Raw genomic sequence first — 18,226 nt, forward strand, 5'->3', positions numbered from 1 at the left:
CAGCATCTATGCTCCATCCAAACTGCCTCATATTTCACCAAGTGCAAGCCTCTGTGATACAGACTTTAAAGCGGACAAACACAACTAACGCTTAAGAGGTCTTTGTGTCTATGCAATCACCAGCTACTTCTTTATGTGTAATATGCGCAGAAGACTGTAAGTGGATCAGACAGTAGCAGGACTGCTGCTATAGCAGCCTGCGAAGACAAAAGGGGCTGAGAAGTGATGCTGTTGGTTGTGGTCCCACCTTCCAGACAGGCAGTGTAGAGGCACCTCTCCTCTCTTGATCAGGCCTCCTGACTATTGATCATGTCCCAAGGATAGAGAGCCTTTCACTTCCTCTCAGGAGATGGACTGCCATTATCCCTACAGCTCAGTAATGAATCTCACTCGTGGGGACTGGGTGAAGAGGAGAACTGCTTGACATTTATTGTCTTGCCTAATGCACAGTGAGGGAGGTCTAGAAGATCAGCAAGGCTGATATTCAGTTTTTCCATGTAATGAGGCTACTGCCCTAAGATAGAAATGTCGTGCTTTCTTTTGCTTTGCTTAGCCTTCACAATTCAGCTGCAACCACTGTAAGCATATCCTCCCACAGCTCATTTTTACAATGTAAAAAAATGTTCCAAATTAATTTAAAATACTGTGATTTAAAAAGTCTGCTTTCATACAACCAAGGTCAAACTCATTTATGAGATCTGGGAATTCAGAAAAAAAAAGGCCACTTATATGATCACACAGGTCTCAAACCCAGTGGTTTGAATTACCATTGTCTCTTTATATCTGTATTTCATGAATTACATATTAGCAGAAGGGGATCTGCAGCAGTTATTTTCCTGTTTCAGTCTTTGGAAGAGCTGTGGCTTAAAAAATAATACAAGCTCCTTACGTTTGATGATAGGATAGATTTTATTTTTCTGCAGAGTTGATTTTTTACGCATTACATACATTCACAGGGGCTAAGAAAGAGTCACGCTGTGAAAATTGGCATACAAGACTCACTGACCATTGCTTGATTCTCTCCTGACAGTCAGAATGTGACACAGCTGTTCCTATTATTTAAATAGTCAGAATAAACTGCTGGCTTCTTTACAACTTGTCACATTGTCATGTTTCTTTCCTTGTCAGACGTTTTTTAAAGCAATGCTGGTGCAGACAGAGATAGAAATTGTGTCACTGGGTACAATTTTACCAGAAGCTTTGGAAAAATAGTACGTCATATGCTTAGAGACCAGTGCTGTAGTGCCTGAGTAGCAGGTAAAGGAGCTTACTCAAGAGCTCAGTAGGACACAATATATAACAGGGAATGTCTCTATGGCGCCACCGTTGCCCAGACCAATCATCGTCGAGCTGTAATGGTCACTCTGTAATCTCTAGGCAAGCCATTCTCGTATGGCAAAGACTGATTCTGCTTACAAAGGAATCACTGAAGCTACAGTGAGTTTGGCCTTTAGCTTTCAGAGTTACAGTGTGTGGTCAGTTCACTCCAGTGAAGCCCATTATTCTTTTTCCCAGCAAAGAAAGAAGCACATCCCCTCCAGCACCGAGTCCAGCTTCATCTTCACCCGTCTCTGTGCAGTTTTGTAAGAAGAGGCGCCATCTGTTTCTCTTTCACTAAGTAATTATTAGTAAACCTCTGATTCACCTTCCCCTGCTTCTAAAGGTCCTGCCATTATTATTATAAACAGCTGTTGCCAGGCTTGTTGAGCAGTTGCATCCATAAATGTCTGAACCTTGCCACAATTTTTGTTCTTTTTGTTTAGTGGTTACAGTTGCACTTTCCAATATGTGCATATTTTCAGGTGTCTAATGTAGTTGTAGTTGATGCTCATTTGTAATACTTTGCTACTGGTAAGAGGCAGGGTACGTGCCTCTCACCAGTAGCTAAGGAAGAATGAATTTCTGATTAATGCTTTTCACTTTTTTCACACATCTTCAGATGCTACTTTGTGGGTCTAACTTAAAATTTCATCTTCAGCAAGTGATAAGCAACTCAATAAGACTGGGGACAGGTGATTGGCTCAGACATTGCATAACTGCACTTATTTGGCTTCAGACACTCCTGAGTTGGTTTTGAGTCTCTAAATATTTTGCTGCATTTATGTGAATCTGAGCCGTAAGAGCAGAACTGTTCACTTCAGAATGAATCCAGCTGCTTCTGTCTTCTGTCAGTGAGAACAGTGTCTTTGCATCACACTGCCCTCGCTGTGTTTTACACAGGATGTTGTGTGCTCGGGATGGTCTTCACAGTTTTTACCTACCTTATTTTGATAAAGGCTGATCTTAGTTTCAGCTGATTTGGTAAGATCCAATCAGGCCTTTCAATTTTTGAGACCGATCAGTATTTTACTCATCACTTTTGTGTTTTCTCTCACAAAGTCTTGGTTTTATGATTGAATTGGAAGAGAAACACCAACCTCCTGAGCTGAATAGTGAAGGGGCTTTTCGCCATGGAAAGGATCCTGCGGTTGTTTTCAGCAGACATCCAGGCCTTTTTATGTTGATGAACTCATTCTTTTCTCTCGGAATGTCCCAAACTGTTAATTTGGCCTCCCCCTAATGTTCCCACTATCTCTCTGATGTATTCACTTTGTTTGTAAAGCCTGAGGATGGTCCTTTTTTTTCCAATTGCATGCTCCTTTGACCACATGCGGTTTCACAGAAAAAGCTTCCAAATGTAATTGCCACATTTGGAATCAGCTCTAGTCCTTTTACCTGCTTAATTTGTGAAGAAATAATCCAGAAATTGGCCACAACTGTGGGAAAAAAAAATCCATGCGTTTGTTGAATTAAACATTCTAGGTCCGTATTCATTATATAAATGTTTTAGTGCACATCTACCAAAGATTTGATCAGTACGTACCACTGTACGTTTCTTGCTCCAACACGGTTCCTGAGAATCCTAAATGTCATTTGAAGATCGACTCTCTTATTGACATTTCTTCTAAAGACAACCTAGTGAGATCAGGATGCCTCTGTCTGTATTTCAAGTCAGCCATCTCCTCCTGTGGCCTTCTAAGTGTCCTGCCGTGACTTGGCTCTGTTTGATTTCACTGCGGTCATCAGAGAGCCGCTCATTAATCTTACCAACACTCTGTCCCACTTCTCTCCATAATCTTCCTTCTCCTAATTTCCCTTATCGGTCACACTGACTTTCTTTTGTTTGTGTTTGGAAGGCTTACTCCAGGCTGTTAGCCAGAGGGTGCAGACAGAGTACAGAGCGGACTGCAGCAGCTTCCCTCCATCAGTCATGAAGCCAGGGGTGGTTTATCATCCCAGGTTTAGTTTTTGTCTGCCAGCAACTGCTCATTCATTTGCAAGGGGATAGATTGTGCTGAGAGTATTGATGGGGAAGCTAATGCTTTTAAGTGCAAGATTACACCACATTTAATAATGATGTTACTTATTGCTGCTGGCACTGCAAACTGTCATTTGTCATGCGCGCTCACCAGTGTTTGTTCAGTCTGTGCACAGTATTTTCTTCTTTCCCCTGCTCGTTTTATCTTATTTCAGCCTAATCTCTTCCTAAAGTGCAGCGTTGCAGGGTAAACGTCACAGAGTCAGGTCCGTCTATTTCATCAGCACACCAGATGCCTTTGAAAGTATTGGAGGCTGTCATGAGGTGTCCCAGGGCAATCAATGATGCCCTATAAAGTCCCAATCTTCAAAATGTAGCATCAAAAACATGGCTCAGTGATTCTGTGAAGGGAGTTTGGGGAGAATTATGCCCCCCGTTTTCAAAACTATCTCTTTAAAAGTGACCCTCATGGATATAGAAAATCTTTGAATCACACTTTTTGGTCAATCTGACTGTCAGTCGTATTCTTTTAAACCGCCACCCACTTCTGTTTCAATGTTTTCTGTCTCATCAGACCTGGATAACTTCAAAACTCAATCAGTGAGGAGTGCTGTCAATGTGCGTGAAGGCCAAGGAGTGGTTCTTTTATGTGGACCACCGCCACATTCTGGAGGTAAGTTTGCTATATGTTGTTGTTATTTAAACACAGCTCATAAGAATTACCTCCACTGAGTGCAAACTGCAAACATTGATGAATAATTACTGCCTTTTCTTAAACGTAATCCAGTTTTACACCCATTAATGTGTGCACATGCTCTTAGTAATCATCTTAATGTTGTTTATTGAGAACACCTATAAGCCATCCGCACTTGGGTGCTTTTCTTTCCACTTCATTCAGATTCTTTTTTTTAATTAAAGCCATGTTTCTCAAATTAGAAAGATATTTATTTACTTTCATTGAGAGTTAAATTAGGAAATAAATATACTTTTTCTTGCTTGTGTGAGGCTAAAGCCAGCAATTAGCTAGCCTAGCTTCAAACAAAGCTGGAAACAGGAAAGAAATTAGCTTGGTGATGGCTAAAAATGACAATATTTGGGCCACGGCACCTCTGAAGCAGCTCATTACCACAGTATAATGATTTGCTTAGTCTGTATAAAATGTTGTGGTTATAAAGGAGGTAGGGTGCCAGAATGATAACCTCCATAAAACCACAATTTCTCTTTTTTTTTTTTTTGCACTTGAGCTTTACAGAAATAAATATGATAATTAGCGAGCTTCAGAGGAGCTAAGAGGTGTTTGCTTTGTTTTGTTTTCGCACAGAGCCAGGCTTCTGTCTGCTGGCTTGACACAAGTCTATTTACAGTATTTAGGCTAAAATAACGAACATAGCACTGTTGGCTGTTAGCCTTATATTCAAGCACCTCCACACATTCAAGAAAAAAGATGCTTTAATTGTTCAAGTGAGAGTCTAAAATTGCATTTGATAAAGCAGAGGCTACAAATAGACGAGATAAAGACACGGGCTGCTCAGCCCGACTGCTCTGAGTGTCTGCGGAAAACTAAAAAAAAAAAAACACAATGGCTGCTGCCTAGCTTGTCACCCTCTTGATACAATAGCTTGCACAGTGGAACAACCAATTTCCTTCACAAGCGAGCAGTTTGTAGCACAGCATTGTACAGCTGGTCTTTGGGATAATGGGTCAAAGTACTCTGTGAAATACAGTTTGACAGCTTTTCTCTTTGACACAGGTTTATATGCAGTTGGCTGTTGTAACCGTATCACAGCTGTGTTTTCCTGCATTTTCCGAAGTGAATGAAAGTAAAGCTGCGCAAGGCTGTTGTCCCTGTTTTTCTTCCTTACCTCTTTCCCCTTTTGCTCTCTTCCTGGCTCCCTCTCTCGCTGCTGTCCCCTCTCTCCACCCTCTTTTCCTTTTTAAAATTTGAAAGCGATGATGTGCCACATAACCTTGAACTTTATCTGATGCCTACAGTAAGAGGCATTCCCTTTAGTTTTCATTACACTTCATTGGCTTTGAATTCTGCACAAGCTTTTTCCTCCCCCTCCGTATGCATTATCCCAACACCCATTTATGAAAAATTAAATACAGTACCATTGCAAGCAGATGTTATTGTACTCCACCTTAGACATTTGTTTACTCCAAGGGCTTTTTTTTGGCACTTTTATCTTCCATGTACTGTAAAACCACTTGTGTTGTATTTTCTTTGTCGCTTAACAAAGAATTGCTTGGCAAAATGATATTACTGCCCGTTATAGACACATAGTTCAGCTCCAGGTTATGCTGACTATGCTGCCGCTTTTGCCTAATCAGAGGCAGCTTTGTATCTGCATCGCTGCACCCAGCTCGGACGCTCAATCCCATCTATGGGCTCCCCCCTCAGGGCGATTGACAGTCATTGTGTACACCTTTTGACTCTGAGCCCACTACCTTTGAAGTGGCTGATTACACAGAGCATCTCCTAACTCTTGAAAGTCTTTGCAGTGTTTTCTTTGAGAAAATGCCACAGTAATTCATCACAGAAAGTCTCTCCTTTCTTATGGTAGACCTACCATTTGAAAAGGGGCATGACAACATATATTTGTGCCAATCCATCCATCCCTCAATCCAACCATTGACTTGCCTGTGCCACCCCTGAACTAAGGCGCTCAGGGACCCAGGGAATGGAGGCCATGTGCCAGGGGAGGGTCACTGACGCGCTGTAATCCATTTTGTTTCGCTCCCTTTCCTTAGCTCTCCTTTTTTTTTTCTGCACTGATAGCTGCTACAGTCACCCAGTCTTGGTATCTCCTCCCAAGGAAACTGAGATAAGGGAAGGAAAATGACATGATACGCTCACATTTTAAGGCCGTAGCCGAGTTCTTTTGATACAGCTGTTCCAGCGGGGGCCAATGTGACTAACACGTGTGAAATCAGCCGAGGTGTGAAAGTGGACCGCTGCTGCATAGTTCAACTGTCTTCCTTTCTCTTCTAGAGCTGACATTTGCGTGGATCTTCAATGAATACCCTCACTTTGTCCAACAAGACAGTCGGAGATTCATCTCTCAAGAGACAGGAAGCCTGTACATCGCCAAAGTGGAGCGCTCAGATGTGGGCAACTACACCTGTGTGGTTAACAACACTGTCACAAGGGAGAAGATCCTCAGCTCTCCCACACCACTGGTCCTCAGAAGCGATGGTAAACACTAAAATCAGGCTTTCATCTTTATGCTCATATGCCATGCAGCTTTAATCTGTTGTCAGACTTCTCTGCCTGAAGGCTGCATTCCCGGATTCATCATGATTTCAGCTCGTTAAGATCTAGGTTATAATTTAAGTTCCACATTTTAATTTCATTATAAAAGCAGGTAATTGATCGTACTCCAGCAAGGTGGTAGGACCTGCTTCGCACTCAACAGATAATAGCTGGGTTGTGAAAAGTCCATTTGGCTGGTGTTTATCCTCCTCCAGCTGAAGAATGTGGAACATTTATGAATTATTAATGCTATTAATATTTGTTTACAAGCTTTGATGACATAAAATGAGAAAGCTGTGACTGTCAAACAATTACAAGTGCATTATTACAAACAAGAAAAATCGAAAGGACAGCAAACGGGATTATTACCAGCCTAAAACTGAGCCGTAAGACAGCAACAGATGAGTTGTTAACCATTAGTAAAGACACGAATTCCAAAGCTTGTCTTTTTACAATGTGGCACAGAGTTACATAAAAGCCACTAATTTCATTTTGTATTCCAGCTGCAGCACAAAGCTTTTATGAGCTGGCTTCTTAGGTTGTGTTATTATCAAAATGCCACAAATATATTCTAAGTACAGAGGAAGATGCAGTTGCGTATTTTGCATGTTTTCCTGAGAGTGTGTCAGCTTTATCACAGTCTTTTCTGACTTTTAATCTGAAAACATGAAGAGGACCCCAAATCAGCTTTTACTTAGAGACTGCCAGGTTGTGATTGCTAATAATAAAGGGCAGGCTACTCTCTCTGCAAGGAAGTCACTGACCTGTCCCGGTGATGTGAATGTAAATAAACTCCTGAATGAAGTCACATAGCCAAATGTTATCAATCTCTGCTAAATAAGTCCTTTTATAGCCCCCCTCTTAATCCCCCCCCCCTCCCCCCTCTTTTACAATGCCTTCACTGGTCACTTTGTATTCATATGCATAACTTTTACATTAGCTGCCCCGCTGTGTTATTGCTCTCTCTCTGCCTGATTCACGGTGCGTGTGAGTCTGCTGTTAATCACTGATGTAAAAAGCTTGTCATCTATTGTCTCCCTTTTGTAGGAGTAATGGGTGAATATGAACCCAAAATAGAAGTCCATTTTCCCGATTCAGTTCCAGCAGCGAAAGAATCAGCGGTGAAACTGGAATGCTTCGCTTTGGGAAAGTAAGTCACTGTATGCCTGTGACACAAACGGTACACGCATTCATGCATGAATTACAGCTACTCAAGATGATTTAAGAATGCACAAGCGTTAGCATTACTCATCCTCAGATTCATCAATCCATAGGAACGCATGAAAAAGACAAGGGAGCAGAAGTAAGAGTTCTTTTAAGAGCATCCGACAGCTTGGCAATCACGGATTGATTTGCAGGGAACGAGAATTCACAAAGCTTTTACTTTTTCTAACAACTACTTTTCCTTCTGTCCTTAATCACACTTTGATCAGAGCGAGTGACAGTTACAATCCTGGGAACTTCTTGTTTCTCTTTTACAGCCCCATCCCAGAAATAAGCTGGAGGAGAACGAGCGGCGTCCCTTTCCCCAGCAAAGTCAAAATGAAGAATTCAAATGCCGTCCTGGAAATCCCTAATTTCCAGCAGGAGGATGCGGGGACGTACGAGTGCATGGCGGAGAATCGCAGAGGCAAAAATGCTGCACGGGGCCGTATTTCATTCCACGGTAAGTGAGCCGTTTCAAATCGAATGACAGTGAGGTGGAGGGACAAATGGAACATATATATCCACAGTTGTCCAGAAAACATGCAGATGGCCAGCAGCTTGAATCCCATTTGCTCGACATAAAACCTTTTTCTGCGGACGTTTGAGGCTTAATGTTGTTGAAATTTCAGAACAAGCTAAGGGTAGAAATGACAAATGGCTATTATTCCAGGGGCTTTAAATTCATTTCCAGTTAATATTCAGATCTGTTTACCATCCCGTGTTTCTCATTATGCTGGTAATCCACTTGTAAAGTTTAAAATTTGATTTAAATTTAAGCTTTAATGCCAGGCTGCTTTTATGGTTGTATGATTCCTGATGCAATTCTTTACTAATCCAGTGCTTCTATAATTAAAACGCATGTTTGAATAGGTAACCTTTTCATTTATTCCAAGCTAAACCTCACTGGCTCCAGACGATGGCGGACACAGCTCTTTCCATAGAGGGAAACCTCTTCTGGGAATGTAAGGCCAATGGAAAGCCTAAACCATCCTACAGCTGGCTGAAGAATGGGGAGCAAGTGATGGCTGATGTATGGAGATATGTTACATTTCTTTCCTTTCTGGCTAAAATTTCTTAGTTTCTAAATAGTTTCCAATTAATAACAAAAAATTGAGCTGGTCTGTACCAGAAATTGTAAATGCAATAATGTTAATATGCTGTGTGTATATAAGTAATGTATGCTAATGGGTACGTTAGCTAATGTATGCTAATGCAGACGTTAGCTATTCTAAAGCCAGACTATGCTTTAGAAAGCATCGATCCCCTCCCCACGCAGCACCGAGACAACTTTATCTGTTAAAAATGATGTGATCTGTCATCATCATCATGATCATCCTGAAAGGTCATGAAATATAAGTTATGTTAACAATTTTTCTGTTCGGTGTGTTTAAGAAGCAGATAAATAGTTTTCACCACTGCACTTCCTCATCTATGTCAAGCTTACCATATGCAGGTGCCAGGTCTCTCTTGGAAATGAGATTTTTAATCTCAATGAGATTTTTTACCTGGATAAATAAAGGATTAATAAAATGCAGAGTTGCAGTAATTGCTGTTGTGCCTTTGGATATAATAGGCTGGCCTTGCGATGGATATGCAGGACTCTTTCTCTTTTCTCTACAGGGCCGTGGACAAATTGAAAACGGGGCCCTTTCTATATCTTCGTTAAACCGTTCCGATTCTGGGATGTATCAGTGTGTGGCTGAAAACAAACATGGAATTATTTATTCCAGTGCCCAGCTAATGGTGTTAGGTAAGATCGCCTCCCTCCTCCTGCTTTTATCCTGCTTATCTGTCTATGCGTTTGATCATCTCCTAAGATAAAAACCAGCAGCCTGCTATAACGTACCTCTGCAATCAGTCTGTGCACGCATTTGATGTCACCATGGGCTTTGCCAGCAAAAATGTGAATCTGATAGAGTGTCTCGTTTTACTTTCAGTCATTTCACGTATTGATTTGGATACTACAAATGCATTGTTTTGTGGCATTGTGCATGCCTTCTCATGTAGACAGGGTATTGATTTATTTGCAAAGCTTTGATGACTTCCATCTGACTGGCTCAATAAGAAATTCAACTCTCTTGATACATGTGATGACACTTGAGTGTCCTAACAATGGCTAACAAAAAACTGATGAGTGCAGACAATAGTTTATGACATGCTTGAGGTGAATGGTGTATTCAAGGATGTGCAGCTGAAGGGTGGGATGACTATGGCGAGCTTTGAGACCAGTAGGCTTTTGTGCTGAGATTTCAGGCTGCTTTCTCTGAAAGCTGAAGGAGAGTTTATCTCAGTACAGCACGGTTGATCTGCAAAGGTTCAGGTTGCCCATATATATATATTTTAATCTCACACCTTTCTCTGTTCCCCTACATGCAGCTTCACCTCCTACTTTCTCCAAAAGTCCGCTAAGGGCCTTGCTAAAAGCTCGCTCAGGCAGCGAAGTCACTCTTGAATGCAAGCCTCAGGCCTCACCCCCAGCAATTAGCTTGTGGAAGAAAGGGAATGAAATCCTGCAGAGAACTGAAAGGTAGGATAAAAATCCAAGTGTATATTACTGGCAGCTTTCATTCGCATTCACTGCAAGCTGACTTGTTTCAATAGTGCATTTGGCATTTGCGGAGATGCATAGAAGGAAAGGCTAATGAGAAGAACGAGAGGGCACCCACCAGGAAAATTGCAGATAGCTCATATACTGCGTGCCCCCTTGTGTGCAAATAGCTCGGTGTGAAGACTGAAGATGCTAGGTGGTCATATCAACACTGTGTTAAATATTTAAGAAGATAAAAGAGTAGTAAATGGAGTTCCCGCTCATCTTGTAAACTGAGGAAGGAACTCTAAAGTAAGAATGAAGCTACTGCACCTGTAATTATCTGTTTTATCATGACAGACAAAGAGTTACAAGGGCTTGATTGATGCAATCACCAAACAGCAGAGACGAAAGCTTTGATGCAGATCGGAGAGCAGTCTCAATAGACAAGAAATAACTCAGAACACAGGCACAAAGACAATGAGCCAACATCAAGTGTCGCTTTCAGTGGTATAAAGTGGTGCTTCATTTAGTTTGGTGCCCTTCTCTGTTGGATTTTTTATTGGATAAACCGGAACGTTTCACAATAAAGAAGCATTTAAAGGTAGAGAATTCCAAAAGCATGTCACGTTTCAGGCTTTTTGTCATCTCGATAGGCAAAAGAATCAAAAAGCTCAGATAGTTTCTAAAACCTCCTGTAAGTTATCGTACGTACATCAAGACTTTGGAACACACGCTCACACACAACAGACAGACTGAATACAAACTCAATACAAAGTCAAACGCAGGCATCCCAGTACAGGAAAGAAATGCCGTTTGAATCGCTCCCATGCTGCCTATTGAAGAGGAGGTCTGAAAAAGAACAATACGAGCAAGGCGTCTTGTCAAAACAGCACAGAGCCTCTTTAGTCGGCTCCAGATAGGAAGCTGCATCTATAGCGGCGGAAAATTGGTAGAATTCCCAAGCTGACTGACATTTAGCATATGTGAAGCCCACGTACTCTTTCAAGACTGGATGTATGCAGACACTGGAAGGGAAATGTTTACTCACATATGCAGTCACGCTGTAAATTGGAGCAGTGTTTAGAAAATGAATTTTGCACACATTTTCTCACTGAATACCACATCAGTTGAAAAATTGTTACAACCATCTGATTTCTATATAAGCTTATGTTTAGCTCATGCCTTGATTTATACATGTTTGGAGATAGACATCTTCTAAATAACTACAGATTTCTAATGACCCAGCTAGTGGAAATAATATAATAAAACTGTTTAAAGTGGGGGGCTTTGCATGTTATTTTTTTAATATCTAGCCAGTCGGTGACCTTTCAGCATGATAGGGGTTTCACACTGACCTCATCGATTTAAAGTCTTTAAATCTGAGTTATTTGACAAATCTTTGAGAATTTTATTATATACATGGCGATAGATGGAAACGTCATTACTATATACAAATCCAAAAAGGAGCTGAACACTGTAGTCCTACTTTACAATTGCTATCTTACCAAATACAGTAAAAAGCCGCTCTCTTCTCAGGATTGCTTTGCTTCCAGATGGAACATTAAAGATTGCCAATGTAACCAAACGGGATGCAGCTAGCTACACGTGTATCGCTAAGAATCGGTTTGGGACGGCAAGCACAACAGGAAGACTGATTGTCACTGGTAAGTCTGGCCTAAAAGTCGAATCGCTCTCAGTTAATTAACCTTTTCACTGTCTGCTCCATCCCTTCTTTGTCATCACACCTGACACGCTTCCCATTCAAGAACTTTGATTTGCCTCTCAAGGCTTGTGCTAATTTTTGCAAACAATGGGTTCTTGATTTCAAAGAGAAGAAAAGAAACCAAAAAAACCCCGTAAAAAAACAGCATTTCATTCATTCCTGTTGAAGATTTTAACTCGGAAAATTAACTCTCGGTTTTTAAATGGAATAAAGGAACAAGACAAACTCTGAAACCTTAGGAAATACAAGCTTTCTTGGTGAGAGTTAAATAAGATAAGAGGCTATTATCAGTCATATGTGTGTACACTAATAATAAAGCTCATGCTGTTTCACTTTAACAAGTGCTGAATATGATTATGGTGGTTATTGAGCGTGCTGGTGGCCATGTTTAAATCGCTGCAAACATCCAAAATTAGATGACAAATACAGTTGTTCTTTACCAGCCACAACAATGCTGCAATGCAGCATTGTGCTAGGAAAGATTGAGTTACAGCAACCATCTGGACACTTGTTTGGACCAAGAACATGGCTAAAAACTTTAACTGTTGGATTTTGATGGGTCATGATCTTGCCACACACGTGTACTCAAACACATGCCATGAAGTGCTGAGCCAAAAAATCCTGTAACTGCTGGCAGAAGTTGTGACGATCAGTCTCGTCTTTCAGCTCTTCTAACTGAAATTCTATGAAATATGCACTCATTGATATTTTTAAGGCAGCAGGCATTGTCAAGATTTCTATTCAGAGAAGGACTGAATGGTGAATCAGTGAGTTTGGTAAGACCACAACAAAACCAGGCAGGGCAGAATCCAGGGCTGATGTTATCCTGTACTATGGCGAGTTTTCTGCTCTCATATGCTAAATTTGATTTGATTGTTTATGTTAAAGTAACTTCAAATAGCGTATAGTTGATAAGACTTTCCTTGAAGTATTTCCAAAATAAAAGTCAGCTTTTTCTTGTCCTTATTTTTATGTATTTGTTTCTTTCAGCTTATTGCGTGTGTTATCAAGCAAGGATATTGTAAAATTAATGGGCCTGGTAAATAGCAGCTAAAATAACAGTTAAGTAAGCAACAAATGCTTATCATTGATTTAGTTAAAGGTCATTATTTATGAGTGCAATGACATAAAACGTTCATGTAGTCCCCTATTTTTAATCTGTTGTGTGTGCAACTTTTTTTTTCTCATTACTTTCTATTCTTCTCATACGCTGACAGCTGAACCATTTAATGTCATGAAATTTAATTACTCTGACCTTTTGTCAACATATTCTGAGGCCCCCAATCCACCACAGTCACCAGTAAGAATGTGCTCCCATCTCAGTAATCCTGTTTCAAACAACTTTTTTTTTTCGTCCAAATTGATCTAGGGAGATAAAATGTGAACCCGCAAAGTCATTAAATGTTACTAATGGACAAGCTTGGAATTTAAGTGCTTATTAAAATCAGAAAAAAAGCCACATTCATGGGTAATTTAATGACTGTTGCTCGGTTTAGCTGCGAATTGGAGTGAAATGGCAGTTGCAGGGGTCATGGTGGTGTTAGAGGTTTCAGTGGCAGAGATATTATCATGCTTGTGCTGTCATCTGTTGTCTGGCCAGAGCCCACCAGAATCACCATGAGGCCTACTAACATGGAGATTATTGTTGGCGAGAGCATCGTGTTACCCTGCCAGATTGCCTCCGATCCAGCTCTGGATGTCTCTTTCTCGTGGGCATTCAACGGCCAGCTCATCGACTTCCAGCGAGACAGCGATCATTTTGAAAGAGTGGGTGGGGTGAGTCATGTCGAGCATTAAACTCAGATACTTTCTGGCTACTTTGGGATTAATTGGGACACAGTGTGTAACGCGCAAGGGTATGCTCCACAGCCCGGCTGAGGGCTTCATAAACCCTAATAATACTCAAACGAAGAGATTTAGGCGAAGATTTGAAGGTTTCTCTGTGGTCAGTTGTGGACAGAATTTCAAAAAGGTAGCGATATCAGTTACAGATACCGCAGTATCTGAATGGCGGTATCAGCTCTGTAATTGGGATCCTTACCTTTTGAATTGCCTGTGCGAGCTGCCATGTGTTACACCTCTAAAAATATATCAGTGAAATGCCATTTTAGTCTTACAGAGGGCCCTTGTTAATAAAGTCTTTATACTTTTCATCCCTTCAACTTCTAGTTCCTGTACCTCAAGGGAGAACATTTTCTTATCATCTCCCTGCGCTGTAATTGAATTTGCATACCTATTTATGAATCTAGAGTCCCGAAATAATTAAGTAATGAGCTGGCTGGCATTCACCAAGGGCAGGCCTGGCACCAGTAAATGTTCATTTGAAATCCATATGCCTTGAAATATTGATAAGTGACGCCTTTTTATTATTTTTTTTGTTGAATATTTGTTCCTTTTGATGAAGGGCAAAGTTAATTGTTCAAAGCTTGTCAGTTTCAAATTGCTATGCACACTCTTTTTGCTTCACATACCGCCGCTTATCATCTGAGGTTTTAGAGTCTGATCACTGCCATTCATGTGGTAATAGTTGACATCGTATCTCAATACGCTCACGGTTTTGTGGACACGGCGCACTCGTTTCTTCATGAAAGCAAATGGCAATTACTAATGACATTGAACTGTGCATAGGCATTTAATGAGAGATAGTTTTCACAGAGTCTGTTTCCCCTGTCCAGAGAGATTACCAACCCCCTGCTCAACAGCTTCTGATGAATTAATTAACATAATTAAAGCAAATCTGCCTCATCACTTCCTTCCTGCCAAGGCAGGAAGCCCGCGACGCATCGCAAGCTCTCGGGTCGGCCAGGTGGCGGCTGACATTGGAAGGAGAATCAAGCATGGCGCTTCAAAACTGTCAGGGAAGAGGAGAGAAGATGAAAGGAAGGGTAAAAGAGAAAAAAAGAGCAAGAAAGATAGTCACTTTATCCCTTGGGCGCATAGAAGTGCCATTTGGCTCAGCTCTGCTTTGTCAGTTGCCTTAGAGAGGTGAAGATCCATGGGTGTTCATGCCCAGTCGCGGCACAGTGGAACTATGATCACTAGCCTTTGGAGGTGATGAGATCTACTGTGACTGCAGTGAGTCTTACCTGGCTCTCCCCCAGGTGACTAGTTTCTAAAGCAGCACACTCTTTTTCTCTGGCTGACATGCTTTGTGACAGGCCACTTCAAGAGGTGACTTTCAAAAGGCCCGACTCCCATCAGCAGTCCAAATGAGAGCGCAGTAATGTTGCCTGGATAAAGCGTATTAAGTCTGCTGACTTTCAATACTTTTCTTATTGCCTTTGAGCACCCATCAGAAAACCCCCAAACAATCAATCAGTTGATCCCCCCCAAAGACCCATCTGATGCCGTACAGTAGCAAGTGCGTGTCACGCTGTGCAAGAGGGCTCTAATAATCTCGCTTTACAAGATGATTGAATGACGCAGACATGCTGAAGTGTAGCATGATAGCTTTTAGGTTAGGTTGTTTCATTGCGATGTGATGAATGCTCGGCTAATTGGAATGCACTGAAAGAATATTTAAGCGAGCTATGAAGAGCTAAATCAGCTGCACAGTTTAGATTCGCCGCGTACGACTGATGAGTAATTTTGTGCCGCGTTTTCCCACATGAATTTTAAAATGAACAAATACTTTCACGGATGCTGGAAAAAAAACTATTCTGATCGCTAACATATTCTGTCAGTACAGAGAAATGAGCTATGCACCGTACTTGCTAGCTGTTTTTAGGAGAGGTGTCTTTGTAGTCGAAAGCACTAGAAGATGTTAGGAATAAAGAATGATTTTCATTCTTTTTGAAAACAAAGAAAAATGCAGAATTACAACCTCATTTTTAAGGTAATTCTGCTTTATGTAGCCACACACAGTAACTCCCCTTTTCCAGATAAGAAAATTAACATTTGCTGCTGTGTTTCGCTGCATGTTCCTCACGGCCATCACATGCATGCAGCCCATGTAAAATAATATTTACTCTTTACACTGGGAGTTAGACTCATATCTTGCTTGAGCTTGTGTAATTAGAGAATAATTATGATTGCTTTGCCAATTAGCTCGACTGTGTTTGTTTTGTGTGTCCTGTGTGTAGCGGGTAGTTGTTTACAGGGGGTTTGGAGGCCGGTTGGTTAGATAGTGCCTGAAGGACGGCCAATAGGGTTATTTGCTCTGAGTACATCTGCCATGTCAGTTGTTTGTGTTTGAAAGATGCAAAAATCAGCGGCCCGGAGTCGCTGTGATTGTATTGGATGTTATGAAATGTAAAAGCATCCCAGAGCCACAGGCTGGAAGATTAATTAACGCTACATCTCTTACTTAACCTTATTTCTCTCTTTCAGAGCATATCAGGGGATCTGATGATTCGTAACATCCAGCTGAACCACGGTGGGAAATATGTCTGTGTTATTGACACTGATGTGGAAAACCTGTCCACCTCTGCCATTTTGGTCGTCAAAGGTAAGAGAAGGGCCAGATTTCGGTTGCTTTTGTGTGAGCGCCGTAGCACGGCTACCACAGAGCGTGTGTAAAAGTATTCAAAGCAAAAAAAGTTTGACAGAAGGGTGCGAAACATCCCCGAGGCTCTCGCTAAAGATACACGATGGGGAAGCAAAAATGTCTGTCTCAGTCTGTAACGTCAGCTCCTGTTTACAATATATACTGTACTTGTTACTGAAATGCAGTAATGGTGTACACGCTCGCTCTGAGGTAGCTGAAGTAGCTTTGTTGATATGTGCCTGGTGTATCTGGCTCCGTGTACAAGCGTATCTCTGGTGATTTACATTGGTATTCCTGCCCTAAACAAACTCTAATAGCTGTCCCAGGTGCTTTGAGAAGGCAATGTTTATCACAGAAAATGACTGTAATTGGCTCATTTACACACCAGCAAAATATCATGGAAAGCATTTGAATAATGGAGCAGCAAAGCAAACGGCTATAACATGGTAAAGACTGAGCATGTTGTAGTCGCAAACACTCGCTTTTCTATTCTTTCCTTTTTCTACTTACTGATGTCTCCTCCTCATGAAGCACCTATTTCCTTTTCTAATAAACGATCCCATTCACTTTATCTTTCCACAGCCGGTGAACTCATCACTTAAGAATCCCACACTCGCACACATACACACACATAAAGCGTGTACACACCAAGGGCGCAGCCCTTAATTAAAGCGAGTGTGATGGCCTTGATATGTAACAATGTGTACAAGTCTTTATGAGCTTGATGAGAGGAGGCTTTTTTAAATGGGTGCTCACCTTGGGTTCACCCTCGTCACTGTCTGATTGATGCAGGTCCCCCAGGTCCTCCGGACAAGGTATCAGTGGAGGAAATCACAGACAGTACAGCACAGTTATCCTGGACTCCCGGAAGGGACAACGGCAGCCCCATCACCGGCTACATCATCCAGGCTCGAACTCCTTTTACCGTGGGCTGGCAGGCTGTAGACACAGGTACGCTGAAAAGAGGCTTCTGTAGTATTTATTTTGCCTGGATATTTATTTGCTCATCATTCAGTTGGAGTCCAGTTGTTTAGCGTTCAATTATTTTTCTATTAAAGAACTGAATTTCCACTTTGCAGTGCCAGAGGTGGTCAATGGTAACATGCTGACAGCCACGGTGGTGGGTCTGAATGCGTGGGTGGAGCACGAGTTCAGGGTGGTGGCACGCAATGCTGTAGGGCTTGGCGAGCCTAGCCCAGCCTCAGCCAAGACCAGGACGGAGGATGCAAGTATGTACATCAAAAAAATTTAAGCTACACACATTAACAGATATAAGCACCGATGGATCAGCTTTACTTTAAAATGTTCACTTTCTGGGACTCTATGTCTTCCTTGGCAAAAAATGAGTTGAGATTATAGCACAACCACAGAACTGTGGAAAATCAATTCCAAAAGTGACGCTTATTTTATTTGTGTTGGCGGTTGTTGATGTTATTGCCAGTTTGCTTGACGGCGGAGCGCTTTTTTTTTTACAAAAACACTTGCAATGGTGTGATAGTGAGCTAAAGTTAATATGTCCAAGAAAGTGACTGCTATGCTACAGATGATTTCACAGGAATGAATACCACATACTTCATTAGGTAGAAACGATAAATTGCTTGATAATTAAACTTCAAATCACCCAATCACATAGTAGCAACTCAGTGCATTATAGCATTTTAGATATGGTAAAGATTACCTGCTGAAGATTAACCCAAGTATCAGGATGGAGAAGAAAGGTGAAACTGCTG

General features: G+C 41.4%; 1 protein-coding gene across 3 annotated transcripts in view; it reads left to right on the top strand.

Moving 5' to 3' along the window:
* cntn3b (contactin 3b) overlaps positions 1-18,226 on the top strand; it is a 60,689-nt gene that overhangs the window by 30,019 nt on the left and 12,444 nt on the right. For all 3 annotated transcript variants that reach the window (XM_080890510.1, XM_080890508.1, XM_080890509.1), the window contains exons 5-16: positions 3,873-3,971; positions 6,291-6,494; positions 7,599-7,701; positions 8,033-8,217; positions 8,651-8,787; positions 9,378-9,507; positions 10,134-10,284; positions 11,824-11,951; positions 13,611-13,786; positions 16,340-16,457; positions 17,289-17,447; positions 17,576-17,725. In XM_080890510.1, coding sequence (XP_080746636.1) covers positions 3,873-3,971; positions 6,291-6,494; positions 7,599-7,701; positions 8,033-8,217; positions 8,651-8,787; positions 9,378-9,507; positions 10,134-10,284; positions 11,824-11,951; positions 13,611-13,786; positions 16,340-16,457; positions 17,289-17,447; positions 17,576-17,725 — 1,740 coding nt within the window. The remainder of the gene's footprint in view (positions 1-3,872; positions 3,972-6,290; positions 6,495-7,598; positions 7,702-8,032; positions 8,218-8,650; positions 8,788-9,377; positions 9,508-10,133; positions 10,285-11,823; positions 11,952-13,610; positions 13,787-16,339; positions 16,458-17,288; positions 17,448-17,575; positions 17,726-18,226) is intronic.

Source organism: Rhamphochromis sp. 'chilingali' (assembly GCF_963969265.1).
Source record: "Rhamphochromis sp. 'chilingali' genome assembly, chromosome: 9".
Classification (NCBI taxonomy): Eukaryota; Metazoa; Chordata; class Actinopteri; order Cichliformes; family Cichlidae; genus Rhamphochromis; species Rhamphochromis sp. 'chilingali'.